The sequence below is a fragment of the Wyeomyia smithii genome, chromosome 3 (assembly GCF_029784165.1).
Source record: "Wyeomyia smithii strain HCP4-BCI-WySm-NY-G18 chromosome 3, ASM2978416v1, whole genome shotgun sequence".
Lineage (NCBI taxonomy): Eukaryota > Metazoa > Arthropoda > Insecta > Diptera > Culicidae > Wyeomyia > Wyeomyia smithii.
The window spans coordinates 242,530,153-242,553,984 of NC_073696.1; the positions used below are offsets into that span (position 1 = coordinate 242,530,153).

General features: G+C 38.2%; 2 protein-coding genes across 2 annotated transcripts in view; one reads left to right on the forward strand and one right to left on the reverse strand.

Moving 5' to 3' along the window:
- Window positions 1–384: 384 nt before the first annotated feature.
- The window catches only part of LOC129731984 (carboxylic ester hydrolase), a 60,753-nt gene continuing 37,305 nt past the window's right edge, over window positions 385–23,832 (reverse strand). The window contains exons 2-6 of the mRNA XM_055692424.1: window positions 12,127–12,822; window positions 11,901–12,063; window positions 2,811–2,995; window positions 2,570–2,744; window positions 385–2,416 (exon numbers count right to left, since the gene is read on the reverse strand). Of these exons, the coding sequence (XP_055548399.1) occupies window positions 2,067–2,416; window positions 2,570–2,744; window positions 2,811–2,995; window positions 11,901–12,063; window positions 12,127–12,822 (1,569 nt within the window). The 3' untranslated portion in view covers window positions 385–2,066. The remainder of the gene's footprint in view (window positions 2,417–2,569; window positions 2,745–2,810; window positions 2,996–11,900; window positions 12,064–12,126; window positions 12,823–23,832) is intronic.
- Window positions 3,249–4,130, forward strand: LOC129731988 (uncharacterized). The gene is made up of 2 exons (XM_055692430.1): window positions 3,249–3,345; window positions 3,406–4,130. Exons 1-2 carry the CDS (start codon window positions 3,291–3,293, stop codon window positions 3,939–3,941), a joined length of 591 nt encoding a protein of 196 aa, XP_055548405.1. The 5' UTR covers window positions 3,249–3,290; the 3' UTR covers window positions 3,942–4,130.

The following is a 23,832-nucleotide window of genomic DNA, read 5'->3' on the forward strand; positions in this document are numbered from 1 at the left end:
AATGAACGAGAACAGAAGGTGTGACTTAGATCTGGATGAGAAATTTATTTCTAAATTTAAGTCACACCTTCTACTTTCGTTTATTTTTTGCATACTCGATTAAAATAGTTACCCTTTTTGGGTGAAATCGCACTATTGTTGAAAGTCAAACAAAACCTTTCTAAATTTTTATTTTCCGTTTTTACGGGTTTTTTAATATTATCCCTTATTATTCAATATTTCATCATAGGATTGTTTCTTTACCTTTGGCACCTATCTTATGACTCTTTTTTCGTAATTTTTAGTTCCTTCATTTCTTCCATCGATTTTTTTGTCAATTTGCATCAGCGGTCATAGATTTCAAAATATTTTTTTGAGGCAGTAATTGTGTGTATGATAATGGAAAAATGAATTAGCTGAAAATAGCATACTAGAACCTAAAAAAAATTTAGTGCAGCCGATGGTGGGACTCAAACCCCCGAACTCACTTCTAATCCCTGGTCAGATGCGTTTTCGATCACGCAACCGCAACACCGATAACTCTATGCGTCTAACAGCCTTGTAATACTCTCCCATTTTTCGCATTTCATGCATTTACTCAGTAGTGAGCATTGTTTGGAAACCGGCTTATTGTTTTGCTGCTTTTTTCAGTTTAGATTTCATTTTCTTACTTTTGCAATCAATGAAGCAATTTTTTTTCTTTAATTTTCTACTTTATTATCAAACTTTGTTTCTACCCAGTTTAATTTGCATATCAGTTTCAGTATCTTTGTTACATCATAATAATTTTTCTTAGCGTTTCGTCGAGATATTTCAAATCGTCATTCATTCTTTTCTGTGATTTTGATAAAAATCTAAATGTTGCATAGTTTTATTTTCTTTTTTACACAATGCAATCTATTACTACTTGTTTATGTTTTTCGTTATTTTATTATGTGTACATTCTTTTATGTCGGTGGTTTTTGTAAAATTTAATATATTTTCAATGATTTATTCATAGATTAATTTCAATCGAATTTCATGTTGGTTGATATTAGTTTTTACACGTGTTTCAAACTTTAAATGTTTGGCGATTTTTTAGACAAACACGAAACATAATATTTTGTCAACTTTATTAACATCAGCCTTAGCTATTTTTTAACAAGAAATGTTCAATTTTTCGGAAGCAAATGCTCTCGAGATTAACGAATCACACTAACTGACGAATATTCAATCGAACATGAGGATAAGCGTTCAGTATTTTATCAGTTTGAGTGGGTGTAACGTCGCTCGGCTTCAGTCAGTGTACCGCTAGTTCCGTCAGACGAACGATTACAACATGATAATCGAGAACAAATTGCGGCATCAGCTGCCTGCCCTCACATTTCCCCGTTTTCCGTCCACAGCAACGTGGGAAAAGCGAGTAAAAGCAATTTTCATCAAGCTAGTGCTTCGACTTTCGAATGAAAAAGGCAATCAATTGCTGGATATTGGCAATGTTGTATTAAATTTATTTGAAAAGCTGAGGTCGGGGCTCAGGCAGCTCTATCATGTCGAGTGCTCAAACGGAAATGAAAAGCAGACAGTTCTAGTGCCGTCGATCCGGGGAAATGAAGCAATCCCTGCCGTGTTATCGTCATGCTACAGAGAAAAGCTCATCATCTGTAGGAACGGAATCCGGGTGGTTGTGATGCCATCACGAGGTTCCGCTGTGGTAAAAGTAGTGCACCATGAAGTGTACTTACATGCACAAGTGAATTAGTGCGATCCCCGATTGATAACATCAAGCGGAATGCTTACAGTGAACTGCTAGAATTGATTGCAACACCGAATGCTGTCTCTTGACGAGCAAAACCAACCAGAAAAGCCGATTAGCAGCGAAAAATAACCTCCATCGGTACGTAACATAAATTAAATTTAGTGGAGTGAAATTTTATTTCAATTTCAACACGTAAGCCGCTTACCTTTTTCAGCTACCCCCTTTTGGTTTCAGGTGCGGAACATGCGTTTAAAAAATAATAATACGGATTACTAACTCATTTTATTTACGATCATTGAACTTTGAAGTGATAATTTTTCTATTTCGTTCATTAGTAATTAAGGCCGGATTACAATTCATCCTTTGCAGCGATGTGTTGCGGTGAATGATGTGCTTTGAGATCTCGCCAGAAAGCCGCCCGCTCTTCGAACAATCCGCTCTCTACAGCGAGCAGTGCTTGCTTAGTGGGATCCAAACTGCCTATCCGCAGGTAGGTTAGAGGGAAACCCTTCGCTTGAGGCCAACGGGGGATTGCATCGTCGACCGGGTCTGGTGTTGGATTGCCAGTGCGAGCAAAATTGACCCATAATTTGGTCAGGACTCTACGAATTTGCAGCTCCTCGGGTGTAGGTATCGCGGTAACGAATAGATCTTTCGCGATCGGGAACAGGAACTGCAGCTCCTCGGCGTGGCAAACACCTGAAATTTATGTTTTATTATTATTTTCATGAGAAGAATTACTATGTTTTTCCTTTCATTGTATATTTTTCAAGAGACTATTTAATTATGGCTTTGAAACAATAAAGCCGTTTGAACGAGATTAATAAAAAAGATCAGATGCCGGTAACGTACCGTAATAGTTCTCCTTTCCACCTTCGAATATTTCAGTAAAGCTGGCAGCAGTCCGCTGGGCGAAAAGGTAGACATACGTTGGACCCGCCCGAGAGCCAGTTCTCCGTTTGTCACCTTTCAGCCGAATGTGTAGGTATTCATCCATACCGGCTAGGAACCACGCGTCGGTGTATAGCTGTAAATTGAAAGCAAACGTTACAATAATTAAATTTTCCAACGCAAGGCTCTCGTGCTTACTGACATTCGTTAAATTTTGCTCCGTCTCCTTTACCAACTTTCGGTCGTTGAAATAAAATCGGTTAATTGCGGCAGTGATTGCGTCCTGCCGGCCTGGTTCTTCATGATGGTCATAATTCAGCGAAATGGGAAGTGCTTGGTTCCAGTTTTCATTAAGACTGGCCCGCAGTTCTGGCAGGTTGATGAGCGCTGGGTAAAAGAAAAACATTAAAAGCCGTGGTAAATCATATAAATCGTGATTTCTCTCAATGGGTGCGGGTTGTACTAGCTCCAGTAAGTCACTTTAATATTGCAACATGAAATTAGAAACGCATGATCAAACGCCACGTTCCATCTGTCTAACCTGTAGCAGCATTGCGAATTACTGTAAAGCATGCTTAATTTGCTGATAACGGATTGAATTCGTAAATCAGCTTAAAAGTACCAACTAAAAAGTAATCAGCCTTTAGTTTAGCAACAAGACCTTGTGAATTAATTCTCAACGATGATCGCCTTTACGATTTTGCTGTGTAGTTTAGTTATTACTCTCCCCCAGATAGGTGCGCAGAATAAAAGCAAGCTCTATGGACATTACACTAACACTTAACTCCCCTCCACAGCCCTGGGTCTTCGGTGTGAACTATGCGAGTCCAGCATCGGATGGGATGATTGCGTTGACAACTCACACGTGGAGACCTGCAGAATCGACCGGACCCGCGAACAGCTGCAGAAATTGGACTATCATTCGAAGGTCACAACTACCACCGTCAAACCCATAACCGAGGATGACGCGGCTTGCCTAATGGTGGAGCTGACCGTGCTCGCCACCAAAGAATCCATCTTTCGACGGAGCTGCACCTACGATCGGAACCTGTGCGAAGGCTGGGATACCACAGCAGTTCTCGTTAAGGAGTGCTCTATTTGTGCCCCAAAGGGTAATTCTACGGCATGTGTAGAGAATCATGTTGTGATGGTGCCAAACGTGGCTGGTGCTGCAGGCAACGGCAGCACCGCAGCGCATCTTCCGATTCCGGTTGAACCAACGATTGCACTCGGACCAAATCTCACCTGTGTGTTTCAGCTGTCGAGCAGCACGTGTCCAATAGTGCATCTTGCTTTCATGTTACTAGCGTTGCTGATTAGTTTGAGCATTTAATTGTTCGCATTTGCATGAAAGGATTTCAGTGATGTTGGAATAAAACCTCGAATGTGTAAATGTGTCGTCTTCCGCTAAACCTTTCTTTTTCAATAGCAGTTTGTTGCGGATGTAGGCTTATAGCAACGTAATCATTTAATCATTTCGATGCACACATTATGGTTGTATAAAAACGGCAGCAGCAAAGAATCATCGCTTTTTTGAAATCTTTCTGTTAATCCATTCCCATGAATCTAGGTGAAAAATAGATTTTGGTTTAAGCTGCGTTGAAGAAATTTTATGGAATGAAAACTTTGTTTCCCTTTTTGTTCCGTTCGCAGCAGAATCAATGGTGGTTTGAATTTATATAACAAAGTCTTGAGGAGAAATATTTCCGAAGCTCCATCATTTTCTAGAATAGAAACTAAACAATGTTTGTGCGAAATTAGATCAAAACTTGTGCTCTGGTTGAAACTTTTGCGTTGTACTTGTCAATCTTTTTATTGCAGAAAGTTTCACATTTACGAGGTACCAACGTAAATGTGAAAAACACATTTGAGTGCCTCTTTTCGCATCAGGAGGCCTACCCCCGGCTGTGTTGCGACACATGGTTCACTTGTAATTGACAAGACAGTGTATCACTTTTTTCAGAGGAAAATTTCGATGGATTCTGGTAGAGAACAAATCAACAATTTTTATCTTACTGGAAAAGCAACAAACAGATCAGAAGGAAGCTGTCACATCTGAATATGTGCAGATTTTTCGAGAGAAACGAAGTGTGCGGACTGCAGCGATGATCAAAGTTTTTAAACCCGACGATTACCATGAACCAAAAATCAGTGAAACTGACTGAAACCTCCCCTTATGTTTGCGGGACAATCGCGCATCACCACCGCTGCAACTTGTGGCTTTCTTTTGGGTTCCAACCTAGTTACAAAACACAATATTAAGAATTTACCGATTTACAAAAACAACTTTGAAGAGCTCTAAATTTTAAACATATTGGACAAAAAACATAAGTATTGTCACAACTGCTGCTTTTATCACTTGAAAAATTTAATTTTATGCAAAAATGAGTAAATACTTCCATTGAGGAAATCTGAGAAAATATTACTCAGTTCGAACAATCAGAGTAACTTAGCTTTTGACATTTTGTGTAGGAAATCTGGAACAGAGTAGATGTTAGGGTTGGGGTTAAATTGAAGCAACGATTCACGAAGATTCACGGATTATTTCGCAGAAATATTACCAATATGGTTGCCAGATCTCGGTTGCTGGTAAAGATGCACGCTACTCACAACATACTTTTTTCAGATGAAAAATTGATTACTTTGGAGGGTGTATTGAACGAGCAGATCGTGTATATGTAGCATGTCTTCGTGATATTTCAGCCGATAAAAGAAAAGTAGAACGATTCCAGAATGCTTCAACTGTGATGGTTTATGGATCAATATCCAACAGAAGAAAGTTTCTACTACCATTAATCGACAGGGGAGTGAAAATTATTAAAGAGTACTATCTACAACACGTCTTTGCTCCCGTGGCTCTGTGGTTGGCGATGTCGGTCGGCTAGCTCTCCCACATGGTTGTGATATCGAGTTCGATTCCCGATCAGGTCGAGGATCTTTTCGAGCTGGAAATTTTCTCGACTCAGCACTGGGGCACGGTGAATGAAAGCAGTTACATATTTTCTTCGCAATGAGTCGCATATTTAGAAAAAAGTAAAATTTATTCCAGAATATTTGTATTTGTACTTGATTAATATCACATCATTTGACACATGAAAATTACTTTCAAGAAACATTCAGGACCAAAAACGATATTAACAAAGTAATAAAACTCATAAGTAAACTATAAATGAAAGTCGATCACTATCATATAGCATAACGAGATTAGAAAAACAAAGGTATGGCGCGCTTATGTCACTTACTCGCAATACTGGTTACGTTATAGTAGGAATATGAGTGCGAGAGAATATTGAACAGAGAGAATAGTAAAGTTCAACGTGAAATATATGGTGTTTTCCTGCTATAATTAGTGTTACCGCTTACCGTGCAACGCACGTGCTATTGAAATAAGACCGTTGCGTCAATGGTCAGTTCGAGAACAGCATTCGAATCGTTGTTTATCGCGTGACATAAACAGAAGAGTTCCAATGGAAATCGACTTTTCGGATCTCGTCTGCGGTAGGGCTCGAGCATTTCGTCTTGCAAAATTCCAGCTCAACCCTGCACCAGTCACACAATGTCATTCCCACAAACAGACAGTCATTCGATGCAACCTTCTGTTGCATGATCTGAAATAGTATATTTCCCCGACAACTTTGCCGGAATAAAGTGCTAATATTGGACACCTTGTTTCCCACGAGAAACAACAACTGCTGTATGGCAGCGAAGTAAGCAGGCTACCAACAAAAAAAGAGTAGAAAACAGAAAAAGAGTGAGTGACAGGGACAAAGAAGAACTGATTTAATTCCATTTTTTTGACGAATGAAAACATGAAATTTTCGATATCCAAACACTTTTTTGTTGCCAAATGCATTTCTAAGACATTTGGCAACAAAAAAGTGTTTGGATATCGAAAATTTCATGTTTTCATTCGTCAAAAAAATGAAATTAAATCAGTTCTTCTTTGTCCCTGTCACTCACTCTTTTTCTGTTTTCTACTCTTTTTTTGTTGGTAGCCTGCTTACTTCGCTGCCATACAGCAGTTGTTGCCATACAGCATGAATCGTAAATATCTACTGATGAGAAGACTACTGAAGAAGATCTACTGAAGACTCAAATTTTATTCGAGTGGAAGACTCCCAGAAAGTCTTTCTTTTCAAAGAAAATTTTTTGATCCAATACCAGACCTTGGAGTTTTCTGCATTTCACTGACTTCAACAGGGCTGACTTTGAAGCTCTCAATTATGCCTTAACCAATACTGATTGGAGCTCTCTTCGGCACGTTAAAACGTCGACAGCGCTGTCCAGTTGTTCGTCAGTGTTCTCAATGAGTCATTTCACCACTACGTTCCGGCTCCGCTTCCCTGGAGGTAACCACCATGGTCCAACTATTTCTCACGAATTTTGAAGCGTCGAAGAGCCAAGGCACTGAAACAATATACTAATATGAGAACTCCCAATACAAAACGTATATTTAATATTGCTAGCCACAGATACAGGTCGTATAACAAACTGCTTTATGTAAGGTACACCAGGCGCATGGAATCAAATCTGAAGCAGTACCCAAAGCGTTTTTGGTCTTTTATGAATACAAAAAGGAAGGACAATGGTCTACCAACTACAGTTTTTCTAAATGACGCTGAAGCCAATACAAGCGAAGGAATGTGCAACTTATTCGCGAAGCATTTTGCCGATGTTTTTCTTCAAGAATCGGTTTCCACTCAGCTAATCGACACTGCTTTTGCGGACGTCCGGCGTGATGTTTTGGATATTGGCAACTTCAGATTCTCTGAACGTGACATCATTGAGGCATTGAGGCTGTTGGTCCAGATGGCATTCCGTCTTTGATTTTAATAAAGTGCGCCGAATCGCTCAGTTTCCCACTCACTGTTATCTGCCATCGTTCGATAGAAGAATCTACATTCCCTACACTGTGGTAAGAGTCGTTCGTGTTTCCTGTCCACAAAAAAGGAGACAAACATAATGTGGCTAATACCGCGAAATTACATCGCTTTGCGCAGATTCCAAGCTACTTGAGATTCTGGTAGGAAACATCATATTTTCTGCTTCCAAATCATACATATCGCTGGATCAACACGGATCCCGATCAGAAGGGCAAAACAAAATTGTAACAGAAGCTGTTAGTGTGTTATGAGAAAAACCTTTCAGGTTGTGTTTTCAATTTGATCCCATTAGGTATTAAAATAACAGAAATTGTAACAAAAATTATTCCACTAGTAACAAACCCATATCAAGCTTTGTTACTAACATATCAGCTTTCTAACAAAAAAAGATAGCATATAGAATAGTATAGTAACAACCATTGTTAGAAATAACAGGTTTTAATAGAGATGAAAAAACTGTTAGACTTATTCCAGAACAACTTCATTTCAGAATTTGTTATCATAAATCATTCAGATTCAATTTCGTCATCAAAAGCATATGGTAAAATACAAAATCGTATCAAAATTTATTACTTGTATCTCGTGTTGATAGAATTTTGTAATTTTTTAGTTATGCTCTTCTGATCGGGATTTTTTCCCGGGCGTTCAATTGACATGAATCTTGTTCAGTTTACGTCATATTGCCTGAAGAACATTGAAAATGGTGATCAAATAGACACAGTATATACTGATTTAAAGGCCGCTTTTGACCGTGTTGACCATCGGATACTGATTGCAAAACTGAACCGTTTAGAAGCCCCATCATTTCTCACACGTTGGCTAGAATCATACCTGGTTAACCGTCGTCTTTGCGTAAAACTTGCTGCGGCGAAATCCGATTATTTCACAAACAGCTCTGGCGTTCCCCAAGGTAGCAACCTTGGTCCATTATTATTCTTGTTATTTTTCAACGACATATCCCGCTTGCTTCCACATGGAGCTGGTTTAGTGTATGCTGACGACTTGAAAATATATTTAATAATACGTAACATTGAAGACTGCAAGGAAATTCAGTGGAAGATCGATCTCTTTCAAGATTGGTGCTCGAGAAACCGCATGACTATCAGTGCCCAAAAATGTTGTATTACACTGGGGCCGCCTTTTACGTGAGTTGATTTTATGCGTTTTTTTAACGTGATATTTCTTCAATAACGCGGATTATTTCTATTCGATTCGGAAGATTGTTTGTACGCGGTATCAAAAAAGTTTAGTATGAATATATTTAATCAAATCTTCTAAATGCTGTACAGCCAACCGCGTGAAAAGCGACCCCAGTGTATATAAGTGTAAAGGATCTGGGGGTCATCCTGGACACAAGTCTCACTTTTCGCGATCATTATGCAAAAGCGAAACGCAATCTGGGATTTATCATGCGGACTACGAAAGATTTTACCGACCCATACAGTTTACGATCACTGTACTTTTCACTTGTACGATCATCTCTCGAGACTGTATGTGTAGTATGGAGTCCTTACACGGATCTTTGGATCGCCCGGTTCGAAGCTGTCCAGAAATTTACGAGGTTTGCTCTCAGACTGCTTCCGTGGAACAATGCAGCCATCATACCGCATTACGACATCCGGTGCAGGCTTCTTGGAATGGAAACACTTTACAGCAGGCGCGACTTCATCAGAGCAATATTCGCGGCAATACTGGTGTTGTTGACGCTCCTATAATACTGGACCAATTAAATTTGTATGTGCCATCAATTCCCCTACGCCGGAGAGACCCGCTGAGGTTGGCGTTCCGGAGAACAGAATACGGACAAAATGAACCGATAATTTCGATATGTCGACAATTCAACGAAGTCCACGAGCTATTCGATTACACTATATCAGTACAGGTGTTCAAAAACAAACTGAAACGACGCCAGTTGAAGTCTATTGACAGAAATAGATGAGTTTCTGTCTACTGCTTTATCTCGTGAAAGCATTTGCTTCCTGTTCTCTTTTTTTCCGGTACACACTGCAACATAACCGAGAAAACCGCCTAACTACGTAGGTTCCAAACAGCAACCCAAGGGTTAGGAGCACAATTTTATTCACACGACAAAACTGTTTATGTATTTGATTGTAATTGTGTTATGTAATTCTGTAACAGTAATTTTATGTAAAACTGTGTAAAAGATATTAGGTTTTTTTGCGTTTGTTATAAATCTGGAAACTCCAGGTTTATGCACAAAGGCTTTTCCCCATCACCCCTCATGAAGACTGTGAAGTTAGATGAGGCTGAAGAAATAAACAATAAACAATAGCGCACGCAAATTAAATAATCTCAAACATATCATTAACTTCTAGAAGATAGTACGACCAGCAAATTAGGTGATGAAGGTTCAGCCAAAATGCCTGATAAACGTAAAAAAGTGAGAAGGCGAAAACAGAAATAAATTCCAAACGAAAAAAAAATCGTTCAAAGGACCTCTTAAACCAGAACATCAGGAAAAACATTTATCTTACATTGCTATATAATAACTTGAAAAACAACTAAAAACTAGAAAAAAACCAAGCTCAAGGAAAAACTATTTTCAACTTGGTTTGAAGAGTATAAAAACCCTCGTAAATGTAGCTTGAAACATCTGGAAGAATGAATTCCGAGTTTAGCTCAAAATAGTTAAAACTGACAGCTGGAGAAAACCAACAGTGGAAATAATGGTTTTGAACGCTTTGGTAAGACAGAAAAGGTCAAAATAGAACATGATCAAAGTTTAGCCAAAAAGGGCTGGAAATGCATTTTAGCTGCATAAGAAACAGAATAAAATAAAGATTCGTTTGAAAATGTATAGGAAAAACCCTCTGTAAAACGGGTAGAGCCATTTTGGTATTCCTAATTAGCTATAATGCTTGAGAACGCTCTAAAATTCATAAAAAAATAAGAAAAATAAACAAAACGAGCTTAAATTTGGTTTAAGGGGTTATATACCCTTTGGTCGAGAAAAATGAGGGAAGTTTGAATCTATTTTTAAGTGCATAGCACCATTTTCATTGCATCCAAGGGGTATATTTATGAAAGTACAGTTTATCAACAACAAAAAAATACGTTTGATTTTGAGATATACCAATTATTACTGGAGTAATGGCCGTTTCCCCAAAACGCTATTTTTTGCAGAGGCTTGCGGTGATCCTGATAGAGACTCAGTGGGTCAACCAAAATCAAAAAACTCATATTATTTCATTAGTTTAGAAGTGTGCCGGGTCCTTGAACGATCGCTTCTATGAGTATTTTGTTTTCAGTGCAAACGGGAACGTTTTTCCCAAAAAAATCACGTTTTGAGTGCTAAAAATTGCATTAAAAGTATTTTTGCGGCAAAATGTAACTGTATGTTTCAAAAAGCGATCGTTCAAGGACCGGCGAATTTAATAACGAAAATTTAAAAAAAAGATGAAGGAAATCGGTTCAGCAGTTTTCCCGCAATCAGGATCACGGCAAAGTCATTTTTCGGAAAACACTATTCCGAGATAATCGCGTGTAAAGTTTCAAGTTTAGCTTATGCGGCCGTGGCAAGGCGCGCTGCAAATCGCTCTAACTTTCTTCCTACTGCTCAGATATCTATGAAAGTTTGTGAAAATGTTCTTAAGATGTTGTGTTTGAAGATAATACAATAAATTTTTTTTCGGTTTTTTGAAAACTAAAAAGGTATATAACCCCTTAAATCATATAACAATTGTATCGATAGTTGAAGAATGCTTTCAAATGAAAGAATAACACAAAGCTGAAATTGATTCCAAATTTAGTTTAAAGTGGGTCCATTGAAGGATGAGGTAGTCTCCTGAATTCTGATTCTGAATGATTTTACCTGAAATTCTTGATAGGTTCTAAACATGGGCTCAACATGCAAGCGTTTCCATGCCAAATGTCTGAAAATTCGCAAAAATTTAATCGACCATTTTGATTCGAATGAAAGTTTCACACGTAATTGGCTTAGCAAACTGAGTATTTTTCATAGGTTGAGGAATGTTTTAGAATCTAGAGTAATTTTATAAAAGGACGCATGAATTTTGGCTTAGATTATCAATATAAAAGCATTGTAGCTCAAGAACATTTAATTGTACAGAAAACTGGCTAAGACAGAATTGTAGAAAACAAATATGAGCTGGTAGAAGAATTAACACGTTGAAAATTTTTTTATTGCGAAAATTTCCAAATGAACACTAAATTTTGATTTACAGAAAAAAAGAGTTTATTTTTTTCTTGAATTTCTTCTAAAAAAGTGGCTGGAGAAAAAATTAATTTGACATAAAAATACTGAGGGCTGATTAGAGGAATCCAAATCCAAATCTAAACTAAAATCAAAACTTTTGAATTAAGAAATCAAATTTGCAACCAAGCAACAACCACTGTTTTATATCAAATACGTAAAATTATATACTTACATGCACTTTTGAGTGCTCCCTCGTCCAGTGTTAGCCCGGTCATCCATGGCAACGATAATCCGTGCGGTTCGTATTCCTCTCTCGGATGCTTCGTGATAAATGCTCCAGGCAAATCAGGCTCTACCACCGGTGGAAACGGAATCATCGGATCCGTGTCCCAAACCTTAAAATCGATTCAACTAAACTATTAACCTATATTGACAACTAGGGACGCTTGGTTACTCACGAAAAATCCATAGAAAGCCTTGGTAACGTCCTCAGCTGATACTTGCCGCAGGCATCGCACCATCTCTCGGAAATTTTGCTGTCTTCCCTGTGTGCATCCGAGCATCTCACCCAACTGCACAGCTCGTTTCCGAGCGACTCCCGGATGCGTCGGTTGTGCCCAAGAATCCAGATTGACACCGGATTGCGAAATCACACGATGAAACAGTCCCTCCGAGAGGGGTGACATCATGTGATACGTTCCACTAGCTCCACCGGCACTCTCGCCAAACACCGTAACCAGTCCAGGATTTCCTCCAAAGGATGCGATATTAGCCTGAATCCATCGTAGTACCAAATTCTGATCCTTCAGCCCATTGTTGCCCGGGCAGTCCTCCTGTTCGGTGCTAAGAAATCCGAGTGGACCCAGCCGAAAGTTGGCCCCAATGTAGATGACATCGTGATCCAGCAAAAAGTCCGGCCCGTAGAAGTTTCTCGTTCCGGAGCCGCACTGCCAGCCACCACCGTGAAAGAACACCATCACCGGCAGTGAGCCCTCGTCAGCTTCCGGCCGTTCCGGAACGTACACATTTAGCTGCAGGCAGTCCTCCACACCACTTATCTGCACATCTCGCCGGTAAGGATCCCGCTGCGTACAAAGAGGAGCGTCCAGAATGGCACCTCGTTCACCGGTCCAGCCACCGAACGGCACCGGAGCCTATAGCAGCAATGGGGGAGAGGAAACAAACAAACGAGAGTCTCGATAACGACGGCCAGATATGTATGATTAATAGTTCAAAAGGAGAAACAAACGACGGCTGTCAGAGGTAGCGCGTTAGGCGCCCCCTGCTGGGTGTTGGATTAAAAAATTAGCATATTTTTCTGTCGACTAGCCAGTTGAATGAAAAAATTAAGTTAATACATAGTTAAGTTTGGTTTGCTTACTAGAAACTAGATTTGAAGACAGGAGGTTAATTTTCGCGTTTCATGCAAATGATTGAACTGTACTATAGACCTCCCTACTATCAGAGCTCAGCAATGTCTCTTTTCTACCAAACGGCCAACATGATCTGCCAGGTGCAATTGAATTAATGAATAATGATTCGTCCTGGCCGTTTGCCCGTCGTCTAACTGGGAGCTATGCAGTGATGCCGTATCATTAATAATAAAGCAGATTGATTTTTTTCACCTAGCAGTAATCTGGGCAACCGTTTTCATGAGAAATCTTCTCCGGCAGCAGGATGCTGACAACACTAGCACTCATATCGAACATGAAAAATGGTCCATTACGGTTTTTCATGTCGTACGACACGGCCTGAATAAAGCAGATGATACTGGACGAAATGATAAAATAATTTCATCCGACTATTTGCACGACAATCTTGCGTAATTAGGATGAAATGGAATGAGATTTTCTTACGTCACGTTGGTTGTTAAATTAGATATCGTTTACCTGTGTCATGAAGAAGAGCTAATCACATGTTTCCTCTCGAGTAGCTGACATAAATAGATCCAAAAATCAGGAATTCCTAATAAAGTCAAAAATGTTTTGATTGGTCCTCAAACATGGATTTCTGAGAATTCAGATTGAGAATACTGAGGTTGCAACTATGATGAAAAGAGCTTTGTGATACCCCATAACTCTGCTTAGTGGTATGGCAATAAATAGAAATTCTATAGTTGGACGAATATACGTAAAAAACCATCGATGAAACAGCCATACTTTATATTCCTTTAAACATTTTTGAAACAATCAATATTGATTTGAATAAGTTTTTGGTTCGGTGGAACGAATAAAAATACAAATAAACGTACAATGGGACAAATATGCGTTGAGCGACAGTCCACCGCTCCCCAGCAATGCAGTACTTTATAACCAAAACACTTTCATTAATTTTAAATGGCTTTTATTCTAATTGCTTGAGCCGCTTAGATACTGCTGAAACCGTTTTAGTGTAAACACAATTTTGCATTTTTCCTTTGGGAGGGGTTTAAACCCATCAAAACTCCCCCATCATCAGAGCTAAGCAACAACAACCTCTGTTTTCTGCTATGCGCACCCCCGACACTTCATCCGGATGTGACTGAATAATGAATCCGCATACCACAAGTCGTCTTTTAGATGTATATTTTCTACTCGCTACAAAATTTCCGCATCTTCGTACATTCCGGAAAACTCAACCCCGCTGTCGGCAGCGTCCTCCGACGAACAATCAGTGACGGCGCAAAGACAAAGCAAAGATTCTAAAGTGCAAACTTTTAAGTTAAAATTTATGCGCAAAAATATTCATATCTTGGTGGAAATTTCGTTTTGCTTTATTTGTCTTCCTCTTGAGACGGCTCAGCCAAGAAGAAGGACGCCCGGACTCTGCTCGTTCCGTCCTCTGCGGGGTTGGCCTTGCCGGTAATAAGCGAATAGGAATAACTTTTTCCGGATTCCTGGAATACAGCCAACTCATTTTCGCCGTTACACACATAACGCGATAAAAACGTGGAATGTCAAGTTATATGAAGCACTCAACTGAAACGGGAGGACGGCTATTATGGGATGCTGAAGCAGTGCTGCCTTTGATCTACCAATCTGCTACTTGAAAATGTTTATGTAAAGCCCACCTAATCGTGACGCTAAGTCGTTTTATTTGTTGTTTCTTCATTTCTCAAACATTAAAAGCTTCTAATACCCGGCATACATAATCTTATTTCCTTATTGTGAAAACAAATCCTAGCAAATTCTCAGCAGGGATCAATTGGCAGCGGCGTAGCATGAAATTTGATTGAGAAGTTCAATTACTTCCTACGGTAATTGATTTTCCACCCATTTTATCGTTTCATATCCGATAAGAAATCTAAGAAATCCCTCTACAACAAACGTTTCCCGATAATGGCAACCCCGCCCTTCTCTCGCACTAACCTCGATTATAAAGCTAGTCCTGAAAACTGCTCTCCGTTTTGGGCGAATCACGCGCCTTCTTGTGCAAAACGTTCAATGTCACCGAGTCGTGGTTCTCATGGTTCAGCGGCTTTCACGTTGGAATAATTGATTGGTAATACTGCGAAAAACGATTAACATTTCTTCCGGTGGCTTGGTGAATCCCCCTCTAGGCCCGTCTTCTTAAGAGTTGCGGTTTCATCTAGCAAATTAAGCCGACAAAGAATTTGCTGAAGTCAACAAAAATTTATTCAGTGGAAAATTTTATGGTAGACTGTGTGTACGATGATGATGTGAACCTTTACTGTACCTTTATTGTATTATATTATCTTCTTTACTAAATCGATCAAAAACATTTTGTACTGGATTCCGAATTCGAATTGCTCTTAAAATTTTCGTTTAACATTACATATTATATTCGATCAAAAATTAGGTTAGCTACGGCCTCTAATTACATTGTTCCACATTTTTTGCATCGTACCTTTTTTTTACCATACTTTAAACAATAATCAATTCAATTTCATCATTTTCTTCAAAAGAGAAGATATTAAAATCAAAAACAGATCAATGCCTGAAAAAGAGCATTTTTTTCCGGAACACAATGCGCTAATTCAGTGCCCTCATCAGTGGCTTTGAAAAGTGGCTTTCCTTTTTTTTTTCGAAGTAAAAAAGCTATAATAAGTCTTTCATGTTATCTAAACTATTATCTAAACTTACCTTCAAAAGGTTCTCTGTATCACAAAATGAAGTGCAAAAATACAATGAACCCTTTAAAATATCGTATCAAAGAACTTTCATGAAAAAAAAACTCAAATTAATCATTCTATATACTGCTTTGATTCTCTCATTGACTCAAATCGGCAAATCATCATCGTTTTCCGATTCAATCGAGTAGTGCAGCGAAAATCTTTGGATTGAACCACCTCGTCAGTGAGAGAGCCGCAATAACCATAAAATGGCATCACAAACTAGAACAGTAGAACAACGAAATGACGGCAAAAATCAGAGACACCAGATTTACTGATTTATCTGTGAAATGCATATTCCAGAGTCCGCATTCAGGCTTTTTTCTGATTTACAAATACTGGCTGTTAGGGAGCTGACTTTAAATATAAAAATAAAAAGCATAAAACTTCTGTCATCGAATGTTTATCGCCGTTTTTCTCACCGATCACCAAGAATGCATCGCACTCATATGTGTATATAAAAATTGTCAAATTTCAACTAATCCTATGTTGATATTAGGGAGAGCTGCGAAATCGCAAGATTACACAGTCTACTTTCACAAGCGGGTGATAATGAGTTCGAATTTTAGTAGAATCAGGCCATTCCATGTCAAAACCGACTTTCTCAGGCTCCCCAATCACCCGCCCTTTACGCTAAAATCTTCACCGTATCTCGCAATAACTTTCTCTTTAAAAAATATGTCCCTCCTTTAACAAAACAAACAAGAAGGAAACACAACGAAACTTCTCCAGGGAATTGAAATTGTCGATATTTGGCGAAAGAGAGAGAATCGCAATAATAAAGCAGTAAGCGTAAAAGAAAGGCTGAAATCATATTACACACAAGCACAGATAAATAAAAAGCATGGCACTTTTCAATAGCGGTATTGCTAAAATAACAGCAGACATCTTACGCAGAGTAAAAGGTGGTTTGAAAAAATCTTACGCAAGATTCAAAATGTACGTTGGGTGTATTTTCGGTTGAGCAGTTTCAAAAAAGTAGAACGACCTTATTTTTTACTGTCCGATATTTCAACATAGATCAGTGGCATCTTCAGAGGAAAATAACAGTGAAAAATAAGGTCGTTCTACTTTTTCGAGACATCTTTTGAGTATCAACAGGCAAACACCTAGCAACTATTACGCTTTAAAATTAAAAAATAAAGCTTTCAATACTGAAAAAATCATAAATTAATTCAAAAATAGCTCGCTGAGATTTTAACAGGTTGAGGAGTGTTTCGTAGCCGCAAGATTACAGATCCCTCTTTGGCATGCGGATGGTCGTGGGTAGCCATTGTGCAAACACTGAACTGTGCTGCCCGGGTGCGGTTTTTGCACAGCAATACGACACAACGTGTCTCGCAACCACTACTCGGTGTTAGTGTTAGATTAGGATTTGCAATATTCTCGGAAATTGTTTTCCCGGGAAACGGGAATGAAAAATTTCATTTCCCGGGAATTCCCGGAATTTCCTAGCAAAAATGGGATTTCAAATAAAGTTGATTGATAAAAGGTAACATAAAAAAGGTTTAAAATTTCATTATTAATTCGCATGAACAACAAATTAAAATGAAAACAAAACATATTCAAGTGTACATAAAAAATACGCGATCGATTTTTGTTGCAAATATTTGCAAAAGAAGAAGTTTCAGAGTTTTCATGTCGTCAAACAATCGCTTCAGGTCCGATGACAATATAACGTTTAGACAAAAGCAATGTTATTTCCTTTTGTAAAACTTTACTTAAGTCCGCTGAATTACCGCTGTTGTTTGGTTCTTGGAATACTCCCAAATCTCCGATTTCAGCTCTTGCTACATTTCATCGGAAACTGGAGTGTTCGGTACTTTCAGTTTTTTGATGAGAAAGCTAAGTGTTAGGCAGGCATTAAACGAAGCAAATATTTGCTATATTATGTTCGGAATTTTTTGGGCAACTTATTTCTTCGGGTTAATTTATACACTATACTATTACTCAGTAGGGAATTGACTAGCTAAGAATGACAATAGATTAACCAAATATTTGCCTAATTTTTCGTTTACTGAATAAGACAGCAAATATTTTAGACAAGTAGTTGAAGCAAACCTTGCGAAATTTTTTCGAGCAACTCGGGAATCCCGGGAAGTGATGTTTCTGTTCCCGGGATTCGGAAATCCCGGGAAAAGACATTTCCCGGGAAATCGTCTCGGGATTGCAGTGCCAGTGTTATATTTTCGGCCCGGTGCCTCAAACTTTGTCCTAACGTAATTTATGGGTGATGCCTAATATGTTTTAATTTGCATTTCGCTCGAAAACATATCCTCGATGATATGATCCCTTAAGTAAATTTTTCCAACATTATCCGTCAAATAACGCCTGCATTTGTGCTGGGAATATCAGAAACACACCAGAGATAGGTCCTCATGTAGCCTGTGACGACTGAGACACTTGATATGACCACTCGAGTAATTAAAGGCATGGTACGGTTCTAAGTACTGCTTCGATCATGACCATTATATTACCGGAACATGTTCTGGCCATTTTTTCACAACAGGTTGACCGATGACGGCCTTGGCAATACATGTCCATGATACGGTTGTTGAGCTAAAATTGGTGAAACAAAGACGAGAAAACTGAAAAAATATGATTGAAACAAACCGTTCGGTTTTAACACATGTGAGCCAAAACCTTACCATGCCCAAATTGGACCATTCCAAAACGCGTCAAAATTGAATAGAGTCTGTAATAATGAAATCGCAATGGGCCCCTCACAATCCGACCCTGACACCAAGTAATAGATATTCCGGAAATTCATATTCAAAGTTCACTGTGTGTCAGGGAAAGCGGGAATATTTTTCAAAACAAAACATTGAGATTTTAACTTTTGGATTCTGGACAAACCAATAAGAAAGGTTCCTATGTGCGAGTCGCACAGATTCTGTCTGTATCGCCGAAACGATTCCTCTCGCACCTGCGCCATCGAGTTATAACTACTCCGGGGATTCTCACTTAGGATTCTCAGTGTATTAGTTTGGGAAGTTAGAGAAGAGTTGTAAAAGAATGACTGTTAGGAAATTGTGTGAATTTGCATTTTTAAATTTCGGAAATATTGAAATTAAGATACTACACTCAGCGTTGCCAACCCTCCAGTTTTTCCTGGATATCTCCAGTTTTTTTTGGACACGCCAGCGAAACAGCTAAAGATCGAGTATCTCCAGTTTTTCGAAATTTGTTCCAGTTTTATCTAACTTTCCATTTGTTACCTTATTTATTGAATTCATTCCCCTTAAATGTTTGGTCTTTTCAATATTTAGTGTATTCATGTCCTTTAGTTTTCTAGTTTAAATCGAATTTCGGTTGAATCATCAAAATTTCGAGTACGCCAGATTTTATACCTAGTGACCAGAATCTCCATCAGTAAAAAATAAAAATAGCAATCAATTGTCTCTTTCACCTTTTTATTTACATGAAATAATACGGTGCAGCTTACATATATTATTGTTATTTACGCAACATTTTTGAACCGAAAATTAAACAAATTCCTGCAGAAGCTTCAAATTTTTGTATCCAGTGTTCTCCAGTTTTTTATTTCGAATTCTTCCAGTTCTTCTTGAAAAAAGGTTGGCATCGCTGACTACACTGGAAAACCTAAACCTTATACTGGTTAAGTTTTTTTGACAGACAATTTAGTTTCCTAAAATGCTTCTGAGCATTTCAAAGTAAGCATTATTGAGGAATTTTCTAACAAAAACTTTTAATATCCAACACTGTTTCAACACTGTTGTTGAAAATGTTTTAAACTGAAAAGTTTTCCCGACATTGTTCAATGGAATATCTAAAATCTCCTACGCTCAAAGTTTGCAACATGTGATTATTCGAAATTTAAATTTCATGTGGATCTGCTAGTGAATGTTCCCAGAATATCGTGTTCCCAATCGTGTTTTAAATCGCTGTAGGTAATCTTTATTGGAAAATATTAAACTCGGGTTTTTTTGTTCGACCCATAGGATGACTCACTAAAATTAGAATGCCGAGAACATCAACTTCTTTTTTACACTGCTATTTCCAAAGCATTGTAAATTTTGAGCCGTTTATCCGATTTTTGGAGTTACCTTTAATACCTCTTTTAACCTCCAATGCATCATTTAGAAGGGAAGCCCCAACCTTTACTTTGAAAAACATTAACTATGCAAAAATCATGATACAAGCCTTATTTTGGTTTCGAGACCGAGTAGACCATATCTATTTTGGATTTTTCAGAAAATTTCACGTAATGTATCAAATTTTCACGGAGGTATATTTATTGATTCTGGAAACAATCATGGTCACTAAAAAAGCTACTGTGATGTAATACCATGTTACAAACCGCATTTTGCCGTTTTGGAGGGTTCAAGACCAAGGAGAACTTATCGTTTGATATTTTGCACTGATCAAGTTCTTTTCGATGGAGACGCATGGAGGTCATGGTGGATATTAAACATTCAAAAGAAAACTCCAACATTATAATATATACCTCCGTGAAAATTTTATACTTGGTACGAAATTTTGTTAGGGATTCAATAAAAAATCAAAGTATAGGGTCTTCTGGGTCCTGAATCTACCAAAAACGGCAAAATACGGTTTTTATCATGATTTTCGCATTGATATTGTTTTTAAAGTATATTTTGGAATTTTTCCTTAAAAAAGCACAACTTCACTTTTATGGTGACAGGTCGTTAACGACTCACTGCCGAATCCAGACTACGTCTCCACATCACTTGATCTTGGGCTAGTCTTCTCCAATCATCCCTAACGCTCGCCGATCAAGCGTCCTAATCCACACCACAAATACGAACGTGTACGAAGTCTACCACAGAGTCACTGACCTATGTTGGGCTCTCTGCTGAATATTATATTCGCTGGTCGCTCCTCCGACATTTGTGCCACGTGGCCAGCCCACTGTAGCCTACCGTATTTCATCAGTTTGATATTATCCGCCAAGTATTGAACGCAGGATCCTACCTGCGAAGACTCTAAGTGATCGCCGGTCGACCTCCTCCATCGACCAACACTCATGTCCATAGAGTACCACCGGGAGAATCAGTGTCCTGTAGAATGCAAATTTCGTGCGGACATGCATGCTACGGGATCTCAGCTGTGTACGTAAACAGTAAGAAGTGCTGTTTGCAGCTGCTATCCGTCGCTTCACTTCGCGGCTAACGTCGTTGTCACATGTTACGAGAGTTCCAAAGTACACAAATTCGTCGACTATTTCGAAGATAACCCCTTCTGTCACAATCTGAGTACCAAGACTCGCCGAACTTCCTCACTCTCCACCAGCAACTATGTACTTCGTTTTGGAAGAGTTGGTGGTAAATCCAATTCTCGCTGCTTCCTTCTTGAAAGCGAATGCCTCCTCCAGTGCTCTGCGATTAATACCGACGATTTCAATATCACCCATGTCACACAGTGGGGCAAATTGGTATGTTGGTGGGACAAAACCTCATAACTTCTAAATGGTTGTTTCCACAGTGTTTATGTCTTCGGCAATGTTGTACAGCATGAAAATATCTTTATGAAAAATGTATTCGAGTAGCTTCAATTTTCTTCCTACAGATGGCGCTGACATCTATCTTCTGAATAAATGGTGCTAGCCATTTTGTTTCTTCAGAAAAGTTGTTCATATCATCAGTTGATATAAAGTTGTCGAAAACATCAAAATTGTAGGATTGATTGTTAACGAGATAGAACTAATTTTATTGTTCACAAAACAAAACCCAATAACTGCTCAAATTCAAATCATAGAATATTGGTGTCTTCGGCAAAGTTGTTCAAATGATTGTGATTTATCTTCAATGTTTGGTCTAGATCAGTTTATACTTATCTAAATCACTTTGTTCAAAAAAATAAGCCCAATAACTTTTTAGATTTATGTTATAGCCCTTGCCGACCGGGCCCATATGAATGCGTAGATAGAAGGTGACTTGAACTAAACCTTCTCTTCCGCTTTTTGAAAGTCTTATTCATTGTTTTATTGTTCACAAAGCTAGTGTTAATATCGCAGCTGCTACGAAAAATAAGAAACTGAAGCAAGCAAGTGATATAGGAATTAGTTTGATTTAAGTTTTGTTATTCGTCATTTTCTACCTACCCAATAGAGGTCACAAGTATCACGCGAAGTTGATCAACTATATACTATTTACCATTTTGCACATCATGTTTTGATCCAGAGGACTTTTTTATCTAGAATGTCAAAACAAGAAGGTTTGACATTTTCAGGCGAATTTTTTGGCAGGATTCATAGTACATTCATGTACAACATGCCTGGATTACTGTTTGATCTAGATCGCTCAATTTTGTAAGTGAAATTCTTTTTGCTACTCAAGTTCAAGTCTAAGCAATTCTGTGTTCTCAGATCAGTTGTTAGGGTCATTTAATTGTTTGAGTCATGCAAAAAAAAGTTTAAGTCACTTATTTCACACACATACTCATACACATTCTAAACGTATTGATCATGATTAATGATATATAACAAAATGATTGAATTTGGAGAGATTACAGAAACATTAATTCATCGTCTTCCATATCATTTTCAACGTAAAGGAGTTTCACGTCCGCTTTTTTTGTTTTTCGGGTATCAGTTGAATCGATGTTTGTTTTTAAACTGTACGAAAAAGGGGTCAGATATAACCAACATACCGTTTAATACGTTTTGTATGGTTTCAACTCTGCTGGACTTTTGGATGTGCGCTTCACGAATTCGTTAAAATGTGATGTCGTCATAGAAAGCTGCCGCGAAACGCATGATTTATACTTAAAAACATGCTGTACCAAAAATCGAATAACTTTTGAATAGGCAAAAAGTGGCAGCTAAAGTTGGGTTTTTTTAATAGCTGAGACTGGTATCTTCAAATTTGAGAAGAATATAGAGTGGGTACTCGCTGGTAAATCATTTTTTCAAATGTTTGAAATTAGTGGAAAATTGGGTTTTTTATCTGCGTGAAACGTTGTGCTCAATCGTGGTATAGTAGGATATACTTAGCTATCTAAGTTTTTTTCCTTTAATTTAACTCATATTGAAGAGATTTCATGCATAATATCATTATTATTTGGGAGCTCCTGCATTTTGTAGGTTGGTAAAGATGATCAAAATATTTTTTTGGTTTTATGAAATGTTAAACCCCAACTTCTCCTACCTCACGATGCACTAAAACATGCGAATTCTTTACAACCTATGCTTGATTCTTGGTCTGTAGGCATTCTAGTTTCTACAAAATATCGATTTTGAACCTAATTCCGGAAAAAAAATTTTAGGTTTTGTCCGAGCTTCTGTATGAGGCTGCCCCAGTGTGCGTCACCCAGCTTCAGACCGTCTCCCGAGCAGGAGAAAATATCATTAAAATACCTCAACCAGATATTTGAAATATACCTAATTTTCATTTTAACTTGGTTTGCATAGTTGGTAAAATAACAAAAAATAATACCAAAATATTGTTTCTCCAAGACTATATGAATAACAAAACTTGGTATTCCAATAACAAACCAATAATTTGCATTAAAAATCACGAAAATGACCGATTCAGATATTTTCAAGTTATTGAACACTGAATGCATAACTGATATATTATAAAATATCAATAACGAACAATTTTCACTTAAAAACTTACTTCTAATGAGATATTTTAAAATCAACTCAAATATCTTATTGAAGGCATAGTGAGATATGATATCAAAATTTTATGATATTTTCATATGTTGTTTGAAACGTGAATATCTTTCGAATAACCCGATAAGTCCTCATAGCTAAATAAGTTATTGATGAGTTATGATTTTGTTATGCTCTCCTGCCCGGGTAACGTCACGAACGGGTCCGAAATTACACCCGCTATCCTGACGCATGATAAAAATCCGTCGAGGGTGGCACGAATCAGCTTAATCGGTTTTGTTGGAAAACCGTGCTAAAGCATAATCTGCCATAATTTGTTGCGCTTAACCGAATCGTATGCCGCCTTGAAGTCTATGAATAGATGATGAGTCTGCAAATTTTCTTCTCTGAATTTGTCAAGGACTTGACGCAAGGTGAACAGTTGATCCGTTGTAGATCGCCCTTTCCGAAAAC